The sequence below is a fragment of the Oncorhynchus tshawytscha genome, linkage group LG28 (assembly GCF_018296145.1).
Source record: "Oncorhynchus tshawytscha isolate Ot180627B linkage group LG28, Otsh_v2.0, whole genome shotgun sequence".
NCBI classification, from domain to species: domain Eukaryota; kingdom Metazoa; phylum Chordata; class Actinopteri; order Salmoniformes; family Salmonidae; genus Oncorhynchus; species Oncorhynchus tshawytscha.
The window spans coordinates 31,907,638-31,927,202 of NC_056456.1; the positions used below are offsets into that span (position 1 = coordinate 31,907,638).

At 42.8% G+C, this 19,565-nt stretch overlaps 1 protein-coding gene across 2 annotated transcripts; it reads right to left on the reverse strand.

Annotated features, from left to right (window-relative positions):
- Nucleotides 1-99: 99 nt before the first annotated feature.
- nr2f6a (nuclear receptor subfamily 2, group F, member 6a) lies at nucleotides 100-19,280 on the reverse strand. 2 transcript variants are annotated; one of them, XM_024391906.2, is made up of 5 exons: nucleotides 18,455-19,280; nucleotides 17,393-18,143; nucleotides 15,938-16,032; nucleotides 10,644-11,219; nucleotides 100-2,725 (listed from the first exon to the last, which is right to left on the reverse strand). In XM_024391906.2, exons 2-5 carry the CDS (start codon nucleotides 17,659-17,661, stop codon nucleotides 2,451-2,453), a joined length of 1,215 nt encoding a protein of 404 aa, XP_024247674.1. In that variant the 5' UTR covers nucleotides 17,662-18,143; nucleotides 18,455-19,280; the 3' UTR covers nucleotides 100-2,450. The 2 variants fall into 2 exon arrangements, with proteins under 2 accessions (XP_024247674.1, XP_024247673.1); XM_024391905.2 differs by having other exon boundaries at nucleotides 10,644-11,222.
- Nucleotides 19,281-19,565: the final 285 nt, after the last annotated feature.

Sequence of the window (19,565 nt, forward strand, 5' to 3'; positions counted from 1 at the left end):
ACTTTACAGTAGCAATTTCTGAGTACAAAAATATTGCCCAGATATAACTGACATTCTTATGGATGTAACTGACTAGGGAAAGAAACCACGGATTCACCATATCATTCTGGCCTTTTAATAATGCTTCCATACACAAACAATTCCAAATCTAAAGAACTCAGCAACAACAGTAAAATATAGTAAAACATTAATAATAGTACATGTATCTTTTGTCATTTTTCTGGGTGATATGGTGGTTGAGTGAGTCAGTGGGTAAGGATATGCCACATCTTTTTGAAAGGCATGAGGTAATTCCTAGTCACCGATAGGCTATTGGACCTATTCTCAGTCTCTCACAGGTAGTGTGATGTTTTGGGATCGTAGCCTCCAAGCGCAGTCCCATTGCCATGCAGCCATGACAAGAAAGTCCCATATTACCTAAGTGTTGTACAGTTAGCTCCTAGGATGCATTGCTTTGTGTTGGGAACAGAATTGGCTCAGGAGTAGCCTCTTGTTCTGCACCAGTGTCATCTTCACCGCCATGGAGACACGTCTTTTTTTTAACACATCTCAAGGGATGGTAGAGGTATTTTTACATGAAATATTAAGGTTTAAAAAAAAAGAACCTGTGAACTCCTCATTAAAAAAAAGAACGTTACTCTCCAATCCCATTTGGTAGAGATGAAACACCTCTTAAAACGTTTAACAGAGCAAAAACAACATTGTGACATGCAGCAAGACAACATGGCCTCTAAAAATGATACCATCAACACCATTTAAGCCTTTGGTTCCCTACATTTACAATATGTACACTTCGTATAGCTTGTAAAATAGGTTTTGATGTGATTTATTTTTAAAGTACCAACAGCATTTGCTCTTTGTTTTCAGTATGGTCATAGGTCATAGGTGAACCATTTGGCCACAACCTTTTTGATTACATACTTTTTTGTTTCAACAATCAGCCTGTCACTCATATCAGCTGCATTCGTCATCTGTTGTAGTTCAAATATCCGTCCTTATTGAAAAAACAGTGTTGATTGGAAAGAACATGTCCAGATGAATGATCTACTCTTACTGCAGTGTCCTAATTCATACTGAATATTGAAAAAGCAGTCATTGAAAAGAAGGCGGTTTGTGGTGAACAACAATGACAGAGAGTTTGCCTTATGAAGAAATCAATCGTTAGCATTCTGTTGTTTTGTGCGGTATCAATCCATATTCATTTAACTGTGGCTTTTTAAAAGTTGCCCAATGCAACAATTAAGATCCCTATGAGTGATACATGGAAACAGTCACTGAGTACATCTGTAAGTCTCTCCACTTCATCTGCCTGGCTGATCTACTAGTTCAAATATCAAATCTATAACCTCTTCAAGGACAATGATGTTTTTGGTGAAATTTCTGTGGACGATAAAGATTTTGGTGTAATTTCTTGTTCCAGTTTAATTTCAACCCTTATAGCACCTCCCCGTTTCCTCCTGTCAAGTTTGAGTTCACATATCTGAAGGGAGCGAGACATATGGTGGAGGACCCTAAGTTAGGTGAAGGCCCTTCAGTGAGAGGCTTGTTTGGAGTCGGTCTATCGACATGTCTGTAGAAAGTTGTCGCAGTGACATCATGGGCATTCTATTGTCGTCCGACATCAAATTTGTCTTTGTCGACAACGTCTTAACTTTAGCAAATTTGTATTAATTATTACAGAAAAATAAACTCAACAAGATGATTATTTACAAGGTTATTGAAAGCTAGCTAGCTAATTACAGAAAATAGCTTATGGTTGTGAGCATGATGAAATAAAAGCAGGGAATTCAACCAAAGAATTTGAGAACTTGTGCACTGTCTTGTTGCTGTCTCAGTCAGGTAACCATGACAATGGATTCTGCGACAGGGTCAACGTTGAACTTTAATGCGTCTCCGACAAGGAAACCAACAGCCGCAGCAACAGGTCTATAAACCCGAGTTTAAATTAAATGTTGTTTTGACCAGAGACACTTGTCGCGTTCTATTTGTCTATAGACATGTTGTTAGACCAAGTATAAACCAGCCTTCAGGATCAGAATGGAACAGACTAATAGCTCCATAATACTGGTTTTCTACCAGAATTCCAATATCTGATGTAGACGTTGACAGTCATTGCACTGAAGGCAATGAGATGTGGAAAATGAGACAAGGTTCCAGTGACCTCTATTGGCAGGACAGTAATGTCTGTATGTAAGGTGTCACTATGGCATGCGGATGGCATGGCTGACTCAGGTCGCCATAACGGGGCACAGCAGGTGTGCTGGCACCAGTGTGCTGGCAATAGACCCAGCTGGCACTAGGCTGGTATGGAGAGCTCAGTTCATGGAGACAGTACAGTATGTATGATGTCCAGCTGGCGCTAGCATAGGATCACACAGATGGATCATGATGATTCAGAGGAACCTGCGGTCCTTGTCGTCACTGCCCAGAAGGAGACCTAATTTTGGGGGTTACTGACCAGGGACGTAGGGCCAGCTGATGGAGCTTCCGGAGAGCTGCATGTCACGGATGAGCGTCTCAATGGGTGTCTTGCCCACCAGACGCATGAAGAAGAGCTGGGAGATGAGGTTGGCGGGCACAGCACGGAGGGCGGGCAGGCGGAGGAGCAGGCGGCCGAAGCGCTGCGGCTGACCTGGGTACTGCATCCGTTCGTATTCTGTCAGAGCCACCTGGGCCTTTTCCTGCAGAGACTCCACGTGGACCGGGTCTGTCAGCCCACACGCATCTGAGAGGGAAGGAGGGAATGACAGAGACTTGAGGTGAGTAGAGTGGGAGGGAGCAGTACTTAACTGAGGCGGGAACCTACATACAGAAATCTGTTTGGCACCAACAAATTAAAAAATCTCTGACCAAAAACTAAAAAAAGGTCAGGTTGTACCTCCTCTGTTCTCCTGTTTTCTACACATTGTTTCATCTGTATGTTTTGTTGATGTAGTCTTGATTTTGGAGCAAAATTTGGAGCAAAACATTTGGAGCAAAATAATGCACACCACTGTTGACATGTAAAAATGTTACACTCTTTGGGTAAGTGTGCAGTGCAGACCTTTCAATTACAATATCCACTACAACACATTTTGGCCTGTGATTATACTCTGCACTTGTACTGTCATGCCCACGAGAGGGCGCCACTCTCCTCAAATCTACCAGTACACCTGTGTTCAGGTTTTGTCATTTGACCAGCAGATGCTTTGATATCCTTAGATAACACCAAGAGAAACACTGAGTGAACAAAACATTAGGATAATAATATTGAGTTGCACCCCATTTTGTCCTCAGAACAGCCTCAATTCATTTGGGCATGGACTACAGGGTGTCTTAAGCTTTCCGCAGGGATGCTGGCCCCTCCAATGCTTCCCACAATTGTGTCAAGTTGGCTGGATGTCCTTTGGGTGGTGGACCATTTTTGATACAGTGTGAAAAACCCAGCAGCGGTGAGCCTGGAACCTACTACCATACCCCGTTCAAAGGCACTTCCATCTTTTGTCTAGTCCATTTACCCTCTGAATGACACACACACACACAATCCATGTCTCAATTGTCTCAAGGCTTGAAAATCATTCTTTAACCTGTGTCCTCCCCTTCATCTACACTGATTGAAGTGGATTTAACAACAAGTGACATCAATAAGGGATCATAGCTTTCACCTGGATTCACCTGGTTAGTCTATGCCATGGAAAGAGCAGGTGTTCCTAATGTTTTGTGCACTCAGTGTATGTTTTCCCATTAGACATGTTAAAGTCTCAGCATGTTAGTAAAAAAATAAGAAAAGTATTGATGTAGGGTTGCAAAGCTAATGTAAATTTAACCAACTTTGGTAATTAACAGGTAATCTATGGTAATTTATACTTGAATAACTGTTACAAAAAATAATACTATATTTGAATACATTTTGTATGTGTCAATTTTGTCCACGAGTTTCTAGTGGATAGACCATATGTTTCAAGAGAAAATAGCCTAATTAATGAAGAAAAATAAATCAACAATGACATTATTTTTGAATTAACTGCAATAACGTTTCACAACCGTTTTCACAACTGGTACCAGTTTGGTAGCCTTGCAGACGTGACCCACGAGACTCACAGCGCAGGGAGAGCGGTGACCAAACTGGTCTGGAAAGGAGGCCGTTTATGAATTCAATATTAGCTCTTGTAATATATTAGCACACTGAGGCAGGGATGAGGGTAGAAGAACAATCTTTATCAGAGGTCATGGGTCAAGTGCAAGTACAGATGATCACATGTACCATCTAGTAATAGCGCCACCTTCAGCCATTCCAGGTACGCACATTTTCTTTACTCAAGGAGAGCTATGTAAGGATCGCTGTTGCTGTCTCATGCTTTTTTCAACAGGTTCTTCACAGTCTGAACTGCTGTCTCAGCTTGGCCGTTTGACTGTGGACATGTAGGCCTTGGCGTGACATGTTTGAAATCCCTGTTGGTAGAGAACATTTCTTGACTCACCAACTGTCTTCCATTGTCGGAGCACAACATGTTCGGCAACCCATGCCGTGCGAAGATCGACTTTAGTGCTGTAATGATGTGTTTACTTGTTGTCCCACTGAGCTGGGAGATTCTGGGTATTTTGAGTAGTTATCCACAAATAGTAGATATTCTGTGTCGTTGTAATGGAAGAGGTCCACTGCAACTTTGGCCCAGCTCTCTCTGGGACTGGATGAGACATGAGTGGCTTTTGTGTGAGTTGCAGAATGCACATTTTGTTACAACATCTTCAATCTGTTTAGACATGCCTGGACAGAACATCCTTGCTAGTTTCTTACATTTGATGACTCCCATGTGTGCTTCAGGAACTTCTTTCATTTTCTGAGGAACAACAAGTTTTGAACTTCTGAACAGCAGTCCATCTGAGTATGTCAAATTCCCTCTGAAGGTCCAGTAGTGCTGTATTTTCTTTGCAACTTTCCCCCTCTTGTCTACCCATCCTTTTTTAAACTGTTTCTGTGACCAGTCTTAACTCTTCATCTTCTGCTGTTGCTGTTTTGAATTGCTGCAGTTTCTCTTCTGAAACAGGAAGTTGATGAGTGATGTAGTTAACATCCAGCTCACCATCCAGCAATTTCTTTATCTGTTCCTTCAGGTATGCTCGTCTCAGTGCATCTCCTTTCCTGGTTTGTCTGAATACCTCCCAAACGGCATATTGAACGTGCAGAGTCGGGAGCTCTCTTCATCCAGTTGGATTTGCCAGAATCCTTGGTTTGCATCAACTACTGAAAGTACCTTGGCGATAGGCATTTCAGCAACTACCTCTTCAAATGGTACGTAAAGGATAATGTTCTCTCTTGAAGGTTTTGTTTAGATCCTGTGTGTTCATGCATAACCGTATTTTGTTTGGCTTCACGATTGTCACCAAGCTGTTTACCCATTCAGTAGGCTCAGTTTTCCTGACGACGACATCCATGTTTTCAACGCGGTTCTGAGCTACAGGTACTTTTCTGGATGAGTTAACCAACCACTGGTGTAACTTCTGCGTCTATTTGTATGTGATGAACTCCCGGAACACATCCAGGTCTTGTGAATACATCTTCATATTCAAAATGATCGTCTCTGTCCTTTGTTCAAGCTTGAATATTCTCTGCATTAAGCCCATTTGCAGACAAGCTGATCTTCCAAGTATTGCAGGTGCATCTTGTTCTATCACTTGAAATTCCAGTTCAAACACTTTCTCTTTGTATTGACATTTGAGTGTATTCTTGCTTTTGTCTCCATCTGGTGGCCAGAATACGTCACTAGCTTGCAGTTGGATTTTTGCATGGAATCGCCCTTCACTTTCAGCGTTTTCAAGTCTCTCACGGACAGACGTTACACTCAGCTCCTGTATCCAGCTTAACAGTAAGCTTATGGTTGTTTATTTACAGTGTTTCTGTTCACTGCTCTTTCTCAGTATTTTTTCATTGATATTCACTAGCTGAGCAACAAATTGTACTTCACTCTGTTTCACTTCAATTGTCCCAATGAACATGTCCTAATTTCGTGCTGTCATCTCCCTGTAAATCCCGTGAAGGCTCCGGTTTTCTGTCTGTGTGCATGAGGAGCACATTTTGGCGTAATGGATTTTTTTCTGTGATTTGCTTCGCATATCTGACCTTATGCTGGACCCTTTTTTTGGTTCATATTTGTACCGTCAACGTGAGCATTGTCCATGCAACCTCTCTTCATCTAGCTCGGAACCTTTTTCCAATTCTGTGTTTTCTTTTGCTCATGCACGTTAAGAACAGGCACCTAGACTTCGTCATGATGTATTTTCAGCTGGTTCACTCCACTAGCCCGGTAAGTAATCTGCCTCGCACTTGGCCATTTGTGATTCCACACACAATTCTGTCCCGTATCAGTGACTCTGTAAATTGTTGAAACTTTTTTTTATTTTTTAGATGAGTCAGTAAGCATCAATTGACTCAGTTTGTCCCTTGCACTCTCGTGAAAAAGATGTGCCTCAGGTACGTCAGATTTGTTCTTGGTTCACAGTACTTTCGGAAAAGCACTTTTAATACATCTACATCATCTTCAAAATCAAAGGTATTGTAATGAAACAGGCAGGGAGCAGGTCTCGAACCCTCGACCTTCTAGCCCGAAGTCCAGCGCACTATCAACTGTGCCCCAAAAGCATGCTCAGGCGGCAAAGTCGATATCCACACTTATAAACCCAGGGTCATTACAGTATTGAATACCTTGATTGCATCATCTCTGGCTACGTGCAGGAATGTGGCACATTTCACTATTTCGGCTTTCTCTGAGATGCCACTGGCGATTATATAAAGGTTGAATTAAAGGCTGGATCCACACCCTCCAATTTTCAGGTAGATTTCCCTCTAGGTTCAGAGTAGTTAGTGGTCTCATGTGTTCCATGTTTCAGAATATTAAGCTTTCCTTTCCATCCCAATGAGTCAGGGATGATCTTTATCAGAGGTCATGAGTCAAGTGTAAGTACAGATGAGCACATCAAATCAAATCAAAGTTTACAGTGAAATGCTTACTTACAGGCTCTAACCAATGGTGCAAGAGGTGTAGGTAAAGAAATAAAACAACAGTAAAAAGGCATTTGAAAAAAAGAGTAGCAAGGTTATATACAGACACCTGTTAGTCAGGCTTATTGAGGTAGTATGTAGGTATCGTTAAAGTGACTATGCATATACATATATATATATATATGATGAACAGAGAGTAGCAGAAGTGTAAAAAGATGGGTTGATGGGTGGTGGGACACAATGCAGATAGCCCGGTTAGCCAATGTGCGGGAACACTGGTTGGTTGGGCCAATTGAGGTAGTATGTACATGAATGTATAGTTAAAGTGACTATGCATATAAGATAAACAGAGAGTAGCAGCAGCGTAAAAGAGGGGTTGGGGGGGCAGACAATGCAAATAGTCCAGGTAACCATTTGGCTACCTGTTCAGGAGTCTTATGGCTTGGGGGTAAAAACTGTTGAGAAGCCTTTTTGTCCTAGACTTGGCACTCTGGTACCGCTTGCCATGCGGTAGTAGAGAGAACAGTCTATGACTCGGGTGGCTGGGGTCTTTGACAATTTGTAGGGCCTTCCTCTGACATCGCCTGGTATAGATGTCCTGGATGGCAGGCAGCTTTGCCCCAGTGATGTACTGGGCCGTACACACTACCCTCTGAAGTGCCTTGCGGTCGGAGGCTCAGCAATTGCCGTACCAGGCAGTGATGCAACTGGTCAGGATGCTCTCGATGTTGCAGCTGTAGAACCTTTTGAGGATCTCAGGACCCATGCCAAATCTTTTTGGTTTCCTGAGGGGGAATAGGCTTTGTCGTGCCCTCTTCACGACTGTCTTGGTGTGTTTGGACCAATCTAGTTTGTTGTTGATGTGGACACCAAGGAATTTGAAGCTCTCAACCTGCTCCACTACAGCCCCGTCGATGAGAATGGGGATGTGCTCGGTGCTCCTTTTCCTGTAGTCCACAATCATCTCCTTAGTCTTGGTTACGTTGAGGGATAGGTTGTTATTCTGGCACCACCCGGCCAGGTCTCTGACCTCCTCCCTATAGGCTGTCTCGTCGTTGTCGGTGATCAGGCCTACCACTGTTGTGTCGTCAGCAAACTTAATGATGGTGTTGGAGTCGTGCCTGGCCATGCAGTCATGGATGAACAGGGAGTACAGGAGGGGGGAGCTCCAGTGTTGAGGATCAGCTTGGCAGATGTGTTGCTACCTACCCTCACCACCTGGGGGCGGCCCGTCAGGAAGTCCAGGATCAAGTTGCAGAGGGAGGTGTTTAGTCCCAGGTTCCTTAGCTTGGTGATGAGCTTTGAGGGCACTATGGTGTTGAACGCTGAGCTGTAGTCAATGAATAGCATTCTCACATAGGTGTTCATTTTGTCCAGGTGGGAAAGGGCAGTGTGGAGTGCAATAGAGATTGCATCATCTGTGGATCTGTTTGGGTGGTATGCAAATTGGAGTGGGTCTAGGGTTTATGGGATAATGATGTTGATGTGAGCCATTTACCAGCCTTTCAAACCACTTCATGGCTACGGACATGAGTGCTATGGATCTGTAGTCATTTAGGCAGGTTGCCTTTGTGTTCTTGGGCACAGGGACTATGGTGGTCTGCTTGAAGCATGTACTAATTAGTAACAGCGCCACCCTCCGACACCGCATGTGTTTTAATTGAACCTTTATTTAACTAGGCGAGTCAGTTAAGAACAAATTCTTATTTACAATGATGGCCAACCCCGGCCAAACCCAGACACACTGGGTCAATTGTGCGCCGCCTTATGGGACTTCCAATCATGGCCGGTTGTGATACAGCCTGGAATCGAACCAGTGTCTGTAGTGACGCCTCTAGCACTGAGATGCAGTGCCTTAGACCGCTGCGCCACTCAGGAGCCACATGTATATACATGACAGCTCCGAAGTTGTGCATCAGGTTTAACTGGTTCTCTTGATTGAGACCTCTCTCCTTGTTTGGATTTGAAAGTAATTTATTTTGGGTAAGATTGTACATACATTTTCAAATACAAAACATACACATACAAATGACAATATACAGACCCACACAAACCTCAGCTACATCACACCTGCCCAGACCCACATCTCCAGCTCCCACATCACTCTCCACCACATGGCCTCAAACTGCACCATTTTGTTTCTCTCAGTCTCCCATGCACTTTCAACATTTAATTAATAAAGCATTTGACCTTTCCATTGTGTTAAAGATGGACGATTGGTTTATTTCCAGTTTAAGTATACATTTTTTCAAGACAAGAAATTTATCGTCCAACCCATCTGGTATCTCACTGAACCCTCATACGCCATGTCTTGAAATATGCAGACAGACGGATTAAATGTACATTTACATTGTAATACTTCTGACAGCCAACTTTCCAATAATTTTTCTGAGATTGTCTGTTGGATAGGCTCTCTGTAAGGCTATGTATATCTTACCTATCATATGAGTAAAATATCTCAGTTGGTCCAAAATTGCTTTTGAATTCTGCCGTTGAAATAAATGTATTTCATATTACCAAGTCATTTACGGTTTCTATGCCGTTAGTTTTCATGGATTTAAGTCCAACGAGTGTAATGGAAAGGGGTGGTGTTCGGGGCTGTGTGTGGCTGTACATGTGGGTGTTTGACTGAGAAAGACACAGAGGCAAGACAACCAGTAAAAACCACAGCCCCCTTAATTATCAACGCTTTGTGCCGACAACACCAAAGAGGAATTTACTGTTAGCCAGACTACCAGCCAAAACATTTACAACAAAGAGATATAGACATAAGTCAAATAAGTGTGTACAAATATATATAAAGGATATGTCATTCTGAAATCCTCATATTAAACACCAATGGTATTTATAAAGTTGATGGTTTATATTTAGGATAATGTTTTACCACACTGTCAATCAATTATTTTTGTTATTCTATTTTGTATTAAATATTATTTGATTATGTTATACATTTGACATGCGAAAAGGCCACACAGAGGGCCAGAAATCATTGCAGACAATAATCTGAATTACCCAAAAGGCCACTCATTGTCATCTGATAAAATTACAAAGAACTTTGAGCTTCCAGTAATATACCCTCCCCTTGCAACCCTATATGCAAGTCAAACGTCCCATCATGCAAATTAAATGTTTGAATATCTAAGTATGCACAGTAGCCAAAAGTCTCAACATGTAGTAGGCTGAAAAGTCAGGAATGTAGTAGGCTGAAAAGTCAGGAATGTAGTAGGCTGAAAAGTCAGGAATGTAGTAGGCTGAAAAGTCAGGAATGTAGTAGGCTGAAAAGTCAGGAATGTAGGCTGAAAAGTCAGGAATGTAGTAGGCTGAAAAGTCAGGAATGTAGTAGGCTGAAAAGTCAGGAATGTAGTAGGCTGAAAAGTCAGGAATGTAGTAGGCTGAAAAGTCAGGAATGTAGTAGACTGAAAAGTCAGGAATGTAGTAGACTGAAAAGTCAGGAATGTAGTAGACTGAAAAGTCAGGAATGTAGTAGACTGAAAAGTCAGGAATGTAGTAGACTGAAAAGTCAGGAATGTAGTAGACTGAAAAGTCAGGAATGTAGGCTGAAAAGTCAGGAATGCATGTTGAAAAAGTCTCAACGTGTCCCAAAAAAATCTAAAACTAAATTCTCAATCCACATAGTGAGAATAAAATAAAAAAGATAACTCACCTGGTGAGAAGAGGACGATGGCCTTGAGGCAGCTGTACTCGGCCGAGTCCACCTGGAGCCGGGTCAACTTGTCCACCTGGTTCTGGAACACCCTCACCTGGTCCATGAAGGACACCACTCGCTCAGCTGACATGGGCGAGGAGTGGAAGCCTGCCGCGGCCAGCAGCGGGGCCATGTGGAGGGGCAGGGCGGACTGGGCTGCATTCAGAATGAACAACTCGCTCCAACTCAACCTGAGCAGAGCCACCTGCTCTGACACGGGTAGCTCTGGGAAGTAGGGGATGTTCCTGGCCCACTCGATGGTGCTGAAAAGCAGTCTGGCTGCCAGCTCACAGATGTTGTCGATGCCCATAACGGCCCCGCCCGCGCCGGTGGCCTGACCCTGTTGGTTGTACTGGTGGCCGTAGCGGCTGCTGGGGTAGGGCTCGGCACGCAGCAGCTGGGAGATGAGCTCCGACACGGGCTGCCCGCCGTTGTTGTTGTAAAACTCTGCCACTCCGACGCCGCTACCACCACCTACTGGGGTGCCCGTGGGGCTGAGGCTGGAGTGTGAGGGGGGGATACGTCCGCGCTGAACTGCTGGGGTGGGGATGGAGGCACAAAGGGGGAGGGGTATGGGTTGGGGTTGGAGTTAAGAAGATGCAGGGAGATGGGGAGGACGGAAGTGATAAGGATTTGGGGTGAAAAGTAGGGAGGGCAGGGGGGAGAAGTTGAAAATGAGTCAGGCATGCTCTCTCGCAGTAGGAGGTCTGGCAGATTATCAACAGACGGTCTTGACCAGATTAACACCATATAATTCCAGATTAAAGTGGCCACCATGGGGCACAGACAGATACCTAAACAACAATGGGCGAAACAGAGGACTCGCATTATTTGAGAATTCTCCAAGTGAATGTCAACTCGAGGAATAAAACAAAGACAGCAGAATTCTACATTAAAATATATTTTCCTCAAAGATGAATATTCCTCAGGAGGTGTTCATCTTTTACTATGCAAATATTTGTATTACCAAAAGTGGGATAAAAGATTACTCTGGCCTTTGTCTTCATATTTATTGCTCTTAGAAAGAAAATGAATTAATTTCTCCTCATTGTGAGGATGAGAGGGTGGCTGTATCTAATACTGTTATGATGCTTCCAGCCATAGTTAACCTATTAAATGCTTCCAGCCATAGTTAACCTATTAAATGCTTCCAGCCATAGTTAACCTATTAAATATTCCCAGCCATAGTTAACCTATTAAATGCTTCCAGCCATAGTTCATCTATTTAATGCTTCCAGCCATAGTTAACCTATTAAATGCTTCCAGCCATAGTTAACCTATTAAATATTCCCAGCCATAGTTAACCTATTAAATGCTTCCAGCCATAGTTCATCTATTTAATGCTTCCAGCCATAGTTCATCTATTTAATGCTTCCAGCCATAGTTCATCTATTTAATGCTTCCAGCCATAGTTCATCTATTTAATGCTTCCAGCCATAGTTAAGGTATTTAATATTTCCAACTATACAGTTGAAGTCAGAAGTTTACATACACTAAGTTGACTGTGCCTTTAAACAGATTTGAAATATGCAGAAAATTATGTCATGGCTTTAGAAGCTTCTGATGGGCTAATTGACATCATTTGAGTCAATTGGAGGTGTACCTGTGGATGTATTTCAAGGCCTACCTTCAAACTCAGTGCCGCTTTGCTTGACATCATGGGAAAATCAAAAGAAATCAGCCAAGACCTCAGAAAATAAATTTTAGACCTCCACAAGTCTGGTTCATCCTTGGGAGGAATTTCCAAACGCCTGAAGGTATCATGTTCATCTGTACAAACAATAGTACGCAAGTATGAACACCATGGGACCACGCAGCCGTCATACCGCTCAGGAAGGAGACGCGTTCTGTCTCCTAGAGATGAACGTACTTTGGTGTGAAAAGTGCAAATCAATCCCAAAACAACAGCAAAGGACCTTGTGAAGTTGCTGGAGGAAACAGGTACAAAAGTATCTACATCCACAGTAAAATGAGTCCTATATCGACATAACCTGAAAGGTCGCTCAGCAAGGAAGAAGCCACTGCTCCAAAAACGGCATAAAAAAGCCAGACTACGGTTTGCAACTGTACATGGGGACAAAGATCGTACTTTTTGGAGAAATGTCCTCTGGTCTGATGAAACAGAAATAGAACTGTTTGGCCATAATGACCATTGTTATGTTTGGAGGAAAAAGGGGGAGGCTTGCAAGCCGAAGAACACATCCCAACCGTGAAGCGCAGGGGTGGCAGCATCATGTTGTGGGGGTGCTTTGCTGCAGGAGGGACTGGTGAACTTCCCAAAAGGAAGGAAAATTAAGTCAAGGTATTGGAGTGGCCAACACAAAGCCCTGACCTCAATCCCATAGAAAATTTGTGGGCAGAACTGAAAAAGCGTGTGTGAGCAAGGAGGCCTACAAACCTGACTCAGTTACACCAGCTCTGCCAGGAGGAATGGGACAAAATTCACCCAACTTATTGTGGGAAGCTTGTGGAAGGCTACCCAAAACGTTTGACCCGAGTTAAACAATTTAAATGATTTGTCCCCAGTCCACCTGGCCGTGCTGCTGCTCCAGTTTCAACTGTTCTGCCTGCGGCTATGGAACCCTGACCTTTTCACCGGACGTGCTACCTGTCCCAGACCTGCTGTTTTCAACTCTCTAGAGACAGCAGGTGCTCTTAATGATCGGCTATGAAAAGCCAACTGACATTTACTCCTGAGGTGCTGACTTGCTGCACCCTCGACAACTACTGTGATTATTATTATTTGACCATGCTGGTCATTTATGAACATTTGAACATCTTGGCCATGTTCTGTTATAATCTCCACCCGGCACAGCCAGAAGAGGACTGGCCACCCCTCATAGCCTGGTTCCTCTCTACGTTTCTTCCTAGGTTTTGGCCTTTCTAGGGAGTTTTTCCTAGCCACCGTGCTTCTACACCTGCATTGCTTGCTGTTTGGGGTTTTAGGCTGGGTTTCTGTACAGCACTTTGAGATATCAGCTGATGTAAGAAGGGCTATATAAATACATTTGATTTGAAAGGCAATGCTACCAAACACTAATTGAGTGTATATAAACGTCTGACCCACTGGGAATGTGATGAAAGAAAATAAAAGCTGAAATAAATTATTCTCTACTATTATTCTGACATTTTTTACATGGATTAAATGTCAGGAGTTTTGAAACAGTGAGTTTAAATGTATTTGGCTAAGGTGTATGTAAACGTCCGACTTTAACTGTAGTTGACGTATTAAAGCCATTGGGTGAGTAATTTGACCTTGAAAGGGAAAGAGTCATCAATATTAGACTGAAGAGGCAGCATTCAGAGTTCCTCTAGTTTTCTGCAACCACCCAAATAAGTCATTGTGGGCTATACTCATTGTGGAACTTCAGGCTACAGCCTCTTTATCATACAATAATGCCTCATATCAATGGCATAGGGATACTATATTCTACTTAGGGCTTCAATAGGCATACAGTGTAAGATGACATGGCAACCAGGGTAACGGTGGAACCACTAATATACAGATGGTATGGAATATTTATAATCAAAGGCCTATGGAAAAACAACTAACCAACCACTGCATATACAGTCCTTCATCACCTGGGACTTCAGACTACAGTTGAGGTATAGACAGATGTGTGTGAAAGACTGGTGCACAGGGCCGCAGGTGGCTTGTTCCTTGTATCCTAGTTGCTCACGCAGGCACTAGATTAGATGACAAAGGACACGGCATGGAGCCTGCATGGATGTCAAGCCATGATACGGCCAGTGTAGTTGTATGTGGGTCAATGTAATGTTTTTAAAAAATCGAATTTTAAAACAATCGTTTTTTTTTAGAACATACATTTGGCTACGGATACAGTCTATTGACTGGACTTCATGTCTTTGAACATCCATGTCAAAATAACCGGATATTCTGCATAGAATACATACAAATATAGATAAAGGAAGGTCCTACTGTATGTGGACAGGATAAGTATATAGCTAAAGGAAGGTCCTACTGTATGTGGACAGGATAAGTATATAGCTAAAGGAAGGTCCTACTGTATGTGGACAGGATAAGTATATAGCTAAAGGAAGGTCCTACTGTATGTGAACAGGATAAGTATATAGCTAAAGGAAGGTGCTACTGTATGTGGACAGGATAAGTATATAGATAAAGGAAGGTCCTACTGTATGTGGACAGGATAAGTATATAGATAAAGGAAGGTCCTTCTGTATGTGGACAGGATAAGTATATAGCTAAAGGAAGGTCCTACTGCATGTGGACAGGATAAGTATATAGCTAAAGGAAGGTCCTACTGTATGTGGACAGGATAAGTATATAGCTAAAGGAAGGTCCTACTGTATGTGAACAGGATAAGTATATAGCTAAAGGAAGGTCCTACTGTATGTGGACAGGATAAGTATATAGCTAAAGGAAGGTCCTACTGTATGTGGACAGGAGATGTATATATCTAAAGGAAGGTCCAACTGTATGTGGACAGGATAAGTATATAGCTAAAGGGAGGTCCTACTGTATGTGGACAGGATACGTATATAGGTAAAGGAAGGTCCTACTGTATGTGGACAGGATAAGTATATAGCTAAAAGAAGATCATACTGCATGTGGACAGGATAAGTATATAGCTAAAGGAAGGTCCTACTGTATGTGGACAGGATAAGTGTATAGCTAAAGGAAGGTCCTACTGTATGTGAACAGGATAAGTATATAGCTAAAGGAAGGTCCTACTGCATGTGGACAGGATAAGTATATAGCTAAAGGAAGGTCCTACTGTATGTGGAGAGGATAAGTATATAGCTAAAGGAAGGTCCTACTGTATGTGAACAGGATAAGTATATAGCTAAAGGAAGGTCCTACTGTATGTGGACAGGATAAGTATATAGCTAAAGGAATGTCCTACTGCATGTGGACAGGATAAGTATATAGCTAATAGAAGATCCTACTGTATGTGGACAGGATAAGTATATAGCTAAAAGAAGGTCCTACTGTATGTGGACAGGATAGGTATATAGGTAAAGGAAGGTTCTACTGTATGTGGAGAGGATAAGTATATAGCTAAAAGAAGGTCCTACTGTATGTGGACAGGATAAGTATATAGCTAAAAGAAGGTCCTACTGTATGTGGACAGGATAAGTATATAGCTAAAAGAAGGTCCTACTGTATGTGGACAGGATAAGTATATAGCTAAAAGAAGGTCCTACTGTATGTGGACAGGATAAGTATATAGCTAAAAGAAGGTCCTACTGTATGTGGACAGGATAAGTACCTTCTTTGCGCATGCCAACGCGAAAGCACTTCTCAAGGCGACAGTACTGGCACTGGTTGCGGTGATGTTGGTCGATCTGGCACTCTCGATTCGACCTGAAACATAGATCATAACATGTTTTGCCAATCCACACAGCAATGATAATGACATTTAGCTTTGCTGACACTTGTTACAGCTACAAACTCTTGGCAAAATCTATAGTAGTGTATGTGTACTGCTATCACTTTATTGGAGAAAGGTCACCTTAATATGATAGAAAACATTTGCAGGCAGTTGTGAGTTACCAGACTGCATGGTTGCATAACGTATCTAGAGGGTAGATGTAGAAAGTTGAAGCATAAAACATGATGCGAGACAAAATAAGCTTCTATTTAAATATATTATAGGTATCTGCTGGTTTACAGAATCAGATTATATAAGTGTGTATGGCCCAATCACTGTCTTTCCTTAGATGATCCATGGCATTAATATTGTATCATGCTCATGGATTTTTTAAATATGGGCAGAGTGGCTGATGTAGGGATGACTAGACCACAGTGGGGAAACTCAATTATCTCACTTCGAGGATAGTTTTGTACAAGAAAACGTATGCATTTGTATGGCATCTTCTTGGACGTGGAGGAAACAATGTAAATCAATAAATATCACACTGCAATACAATACAAAATATCACAATACAGAGTTGAACAATACAATGAAATACAATAGAGGTGTCTGTTCAACCCCATATTGTTTTCGACTAATAATATTGACAATCAAGACGTCTGCCAGTAAGCAATGATGGAGTGTCATACTATTATTAAGTCAGCTATTCTCTTCAGATACCTTTTATATCGTGAAAGACACACATTTAAAGAACAAATCCACTCAAAAACGATGTTTTGGTTTTAAAAAATGCACTGTTAATACAGTCGCAAAATGTTTTGCAGTCAAGTTGTCAAGATGCTGGACTTTCAAGAAGCAAAGTGTCACCGGCCACATCATGGTGATGATGCACAATGCATTATATGACACTTTGCCTCTTGAAAGTCCAGCATCTTGAACACATGACTGTTGACATGCAAAACATTTGGGCACTGTATCAACAGTGGACTAATTAAAGAAATACAGGAAGATATGTTTTGGTGTGTATTTTTCCTTTAAGTGAGTGATGAGTCACATCCAGTAAACACACTGCTGTGGGATTGTAACAGCTCTGCACAGAGGCAACTATGTATTAATGCATGACTCACTCTAGCTATTTGCATCCATTTGCCTGTACAGATGGGATGTTGATAACAGACAAACTAAGGAATCAGAAATAAAGGCTATTCATAAGATTTACCCAGACGGGTGTTACAGTTTGGTGGAGGAAGAGGTGAATTCCAACGTTACAGTGTAAATAGCTTATTATAATTATCCATCAATTTTAAGAATCCATCACATCATCATCACAATTATCCCATTGAGTCTCACCTGCAGGTATAGTTGAGGTTGCGGCGGATGCTCCTCTTGAAGAAGCTCTTGCAGCCCTCGCAGGTGAACACACCATAGTGCTTCCCGCTGGACTTGTCCCCACACACCACACAGTCCACCACACACGCCTTGTCCTCGTCCCCGACCTCCATGTCGCTGCCCCCGGCCTGGGGCGAACCGTCCTCCTCCTCTCCCCTCAGATAGCCCTTCTCCCCCAGCCCGTTGGTGCCCCCGTTGGGGTCTCCCCAGCCCCCACTCACCATGGCCATTGCTTGGTTAGCAGACCACAATTTTGTTTGCTGCTGTCTAAACTTTTTGATTTCCTTTGTGAACTCTCTGTTCAGAGTTCAAGATTTGGAGATTCTCTGCCTTTTCATAAAATATTCTCTTTTGGCTTTTTGGTCCTCAAAGTGGGTCAGAAACTAAATAGTCAAAGGTAGAAAATGACCCACACCCTCTTTTAATGTAGAGTAAAAGGGGTGTAAAAATTGTATGGTGTAGAATGTTTGTTCCAAAAAACCCACTCGAGCTGTTTTGTCTCCTCCCCTTCCACTATGACCTGGAAATGGTTTCGCTTTTCACTCTAGAAACTTTTGTTTTGCCCCAAGTTTTCTTCTTTCTCCTTATTGAATTATTCACTCTTTTTGTGTTTTTTGTTATGTATTTATTTGGCACCAAATCCTTCGACGGCTGTCTTTTAGAGGAGTTGCTGATCAGTCGAATGGTTTACACTTCAGCCAAGACACAGAACCTTTCACAGGAAACAATTAATCAAACACACATTTTCAAAAAGAGACCAAAACACAACCCATTCACTCGCACTTTGCACATGATTACAGAGGGAAATCCTCTCTCGATTCTCTCTCTGCCTTCTCTCTCTAGCAACAATAATGGCTGAAAAAGGACCGCGCTAGCCCTGGAGCAGTGGCCACCCCTCGTAAAACTGTCATGCAGTTTACCTTCATTATAGTGTATGTGGAGTCCTGCTGCCTTTCTGCAATATCTTACTTATATCCTGGCATTAGAGAGAAATAATACAAAAGCCTTGTATTGTATGCTTACCGTTGCAAGTATATTCATGTAATATGTCAATGTCTTCTTTTAGCTAGATCACCCTTACAGCCATGGAGAGGGAGGGCACAGACAGAGTGAGGCAAGAGACAGATTTTCCAGCAATCCTCTGAGCACCACCAACATTCTGGTTGACAAAACGAGCCCTTCCAGGTCACCACTAGCAAAACAACTTGATGTTTCACAGCACACTGTATGGCTATATCCTCAAGGCACACAAAGAACTACTATCAAGTCTTAGCCGTGGCTACGGTCTACCCCCTCTGTTTTACAAAATCAACCTTTCTGGCTCTCTTTAAAATGGTCTTCAACTCAAGGAAGTGCCCTCTCTTCCTTGTTTGTTGTTCCAGAGGGAGGCAAGAGACAGGCTGTAGCAATATCCTCTGTGGTAGTGGCTAGACCAGTCTCTGTTTCAGTCCCTCCAAAAATAGACTGCACAGATTAGAAATCCTAAAAGCGTCCTTTCCACCTTTCAGAAGTCAAAGAAACTGCTTTCTAAGCATCCGTGTTAGCCTCTCCCTCCAGTCTTTTGTCAGTGCTTGCCCACCGAGCACTAACGACTTGCGGCCTAGCCCTGTGCTCCGACCGTGTGGGTGCTTCCCGTGGCTGAGGCAGGCGAGGGGGAAGGGATGTGGCTTTCTCTCCTCAGAGTCCACAAAATTGAATTGAGATTTAAAAAGAAGACTAGGCTCTTGACAGATTGGCTTTTGTAAGGCACCACACAGACCGTCCTCTCTCTCTGTGTCTATGGGTTTCTCCCTCCGTTTTCCTCAGCCTGTGTGTGTGTGTGAGCTAGCAGAGCAAGAGAGAGAGAGGGAGGGAGTGTGCAGGGAGGGGGATGGGGGCATGTGTGTGCTCAGGGATTTGACACTGCTATTCAAGCCCTGTGGTTGCCATGGCACCAGCTGCCTTATATGGACATTGAAGTCAAAGAGCAAAGAGTGGGCTGTGGGGCTTATCACACACAGAGAAAAAGAATGTGGAGGTTCGCTCTCCTCGGAGAGAGGCATGACCCCAAGGCCTGACTCTAAGCACACGGCCAGAACTACCCCCGACCATGGCAAACAACTCAAAGCCCTCCAGGAAATACACAAGACATGGT

Excerpts from the sequence above, each read along its gene's own strand:
- nr2f6a (XM_024391905.2), bottom strand. The coding sequence starts at position 17,661 with ATGGCCATGGTGAGTGGGGGCTGGGGAGACCCCAACGGGGGCACCAAC. Across the intron at positions 16,033-17,392 it reads AACCTCAACTATACCTGCAG|GTCGAATCGAGAGTGCCAGA; the intron begins GTGAGACTCAAT and ends TCTATGTTTCAG. Across the intron at positions 2,726-10,643 it reads CATCGTCCTCTTCTCACCAG|ATGCGTGTGGGCTGACAGAC; the intron begins GTGAGTTATCTT and ends CTTCCCTCTCAG.